Source organism: Centroberyx gerrardi, unplaced genomic scaffold (genome assembly GCF_048128805.1).
Source record: "Centroberyx gerrardi isolate f3 unplaced genomic scaffold, fCenGer3.hap1.cur.20231027 Scaffold_50, whole genome shotgun sequence".
Taxonomy (NCBI): domain Eukaryota; kingdom Metazoa; phylum Chordata; class Actinopteri; order Beryciformes; family Berycidae; genus Centroberyx; species Centroberyx gerrardi.
In genome coordinates this window covers 1-2,500 of record NW_027605252.1, presented here as the reverse complement: position 1 = coordinate 2,500, position 2,500 = coordinate 1, and the positions used below count along the sequence as shown (strand labels likewise).

General features: G+C 46.2%; 1 protein-coding gene and 1 pseudogene across 1 annotated transcript; one reads left to right on the top strand and one right to left on the bottom strand.

The window, feature by feature from the left end:
- LOC139913152 (stathmin-4-like) overlaps positions 1-503 on the top strand; it is a 6,242-nt pseudogene extending 5,739 nt beyond the window's left edge.
- A 621-nt stretch (positions 504-1,124) lies between these two features.
- On the bottom strand, positions 1,125-2,477 carry LOC144538332 (interleukin-17F-like; the record flags this gene model as incomplete). Its single annotated transcript, XM_078282390.1, has 2 exons — positions 1,125-1,569; positions 2,329-2,477. Coding segments are annotated over 2 exons (393 nt in total), but the record flags the coding sequence as incomplete, so codon positions are not given.
- Positions 2,478-2,500: the final 23 nt, after the last annotated feature.

Below are 2,500 nucleotides of genomic sequence, written 5' to 3'. Positions count from 1 at the left end.
ATCGGAACCATTCCGGAACATGCTGAACATTTTAAAGTTTGAACGGCGTCGATAGCTTAAACAGGTCAAAAGGGGGAGTCGATCAAAATTCGGCAGAAGAATAATAATAAAGAAGTAAATAAGAGTACAATGTATGTATAATGTGTTTAATCATTTAGACTAAGAAAACTAATAAAACAGAGCCTCAGTCTGTATCTATGGAAGCCCAAATTACTCAGACTGAAATGATTATATCAATAAATAAATAAACCAATCAATAAATGTATTTTATTTAATTTTGAAATATTCCATTCAATATACCAATTATTCATTTCATAATTGTCCTTTTCACAATAACAGTGTTATCCGGTAGTTCCCTTTGAAATTTATTAAAAGAACAATCTTGTTTTTGTGTAGCTGTCACTGTTTCTGTTTGTGTGTGTTGGTATGTTAGCATATGAGCTAACCGCTAACCCCCCCCCCCCCTCTCCCCCCCCCCCTCCCCAGGTGTCATGATGGCCTGATCACAACACGAGCTGAACTTCATTAGGAAGCCATTTTGAAGGCTGCTGACCTGAGGACCAGGACCTGGGTCTTATCAGACTGGAATATTGTGAGGCAGAGACTTGAAAAAGAGACAGAGAAGAAGAAGAAGATTCAGAAGACTTTATTCATCCCTGGGAAGAAGAAGAAGAAGAAGAAGAAGATGAAGAAGAAGAAGAAGAAGAAGATGAAGAAGAAGAAGAAGATGAAGAAGACTGTTCCTGAGTGTTCAGACGCTGCAGGTTCAGTCATCTTCAGTCCGCTCACAGGAGTTTTACTGCGCTTTGTTGCCATGCCACTGCCGACAGTGCCAATGTGTGTGTGTGTGTGTGTGTGTGTGTGTGTGTGTGTGTGTGTGTGCATGCAGTAGGTAAACGTCTGTATATTTCTCACACTGCAGCGTTACAGATGAACCTGTCAGTCTGTTAGCTTCAACATCACTGTAAACCAGTCAGGTGATGATGATGATGATGCTGATGATGATGATGATGATGATGATGATGACAATGTACAGAAATTGCATTATATTTTAAATTCAAGACAATAATTAAAATAATGAAAATGTAGTTCTTCATGTGATTTCTTTTATTCAATATATGTTCAATACAATAAATACCAACTGAGGATAGAAACTGTCACATTTAAATAAAACCATAAATAGATATTACATCGCACAGAACACATGACACAGTAGCATGTAGATCACATGTTCAGACTACATGTATGTTCAGACTACATGTATGTTCAGACTACATGTATGTTCTATTGAGCTAAACTCTGCTCAGCTGGCAGGAGACAGCGGTTCAGTCCTGCCGCAGGACGCCGGGCCGGACGCAGGTGCATCCCACGGAGACGAGTCGTGTCTCCAGGCGGTAGTGGTAGCTCCGCCCCCCCGCCGCCGCCACACGCCGCAGCAGCAGCGCCTGGTGCATGATGGGTTTAGACTCCAGGCTCAGGTCCTCGCCGCCCTGCGCGTCGCGGCAGCCGCGCAGCGAGCAGCGCGCCTCCGCCAGGCCGGGCGGGAACAGGGAGTCGTCCTGGGTGACGCTGCGGGAGGAAACGCAACTTTAGGGTGGAGATGCAACAGGCAACGATCCGGGCAAAGGGCCGCCCCTGAAATCTGATTGGCCACCCTAACCCGAACCTTTTTTTCAAAACTACGCTCCTGTGTTTCAAGAAACCAAGAAACCTTCAGCAGGAGCCGAGAGAAACTGAACCAGGTCGGCTCCCGTCTGCTCGTCCCAAATCATTTTGTTCACCACTGATTTTGTCTAGTCAGATCTAGTAAGACTCGTTCTCTGTAAAGTCCTCAGAAATAAAGACAGAAATAAACAAACTTGAACTTGAACTTGAACTTTAATGTGACAGAAACAAAATGTCTGACAAGCTGAATGATGAAGATAAAAACCAGCAGCTGTTTAAACACATCCAGCAGACAGTGATGCTTGAAAACCTTCTGGAGAATTCTGATCAACACTTTCAGTTTCTCACTGCAGAGCTTCAAACTGCTGCTGTCCAATAGGAACGCAGGAAACACAACCTCCGACAGCTGAATCACACACACACACACACACACACACACACACACACACACACACACACTCACACACACACACACACACACACACACAGCAGCGGGACCTCCCACCTCCTACATCCCTCCCCAGTCAAAATGGCCTGGACGTGTGTGTGTGTGTGTGTGTGTGTGTGTGTGTGCGTGTGAGCGTGTGTGTGTGTGTGTGTGTGTGTGTGTGTGTGAGCGTGTGTGTGTGTGTGTGTGTGTGTGTGTGTGTGTGTGTGTCTCACTTGTAGGTCCAGGGCGAGAGCGAGAACTTCCCCAGCGGTCTGACGGAGCGGCTGGGAACCAAAGCCTCGGGGTCGAGCTGCAGGGGGACGAACTCCACCGCCGCGCTGGTCGGGTCCGACGGCTTCCTGGTAGTCTTCAGGGAGGCTTTTGATTGGCTGCCTGGTTTCTCAT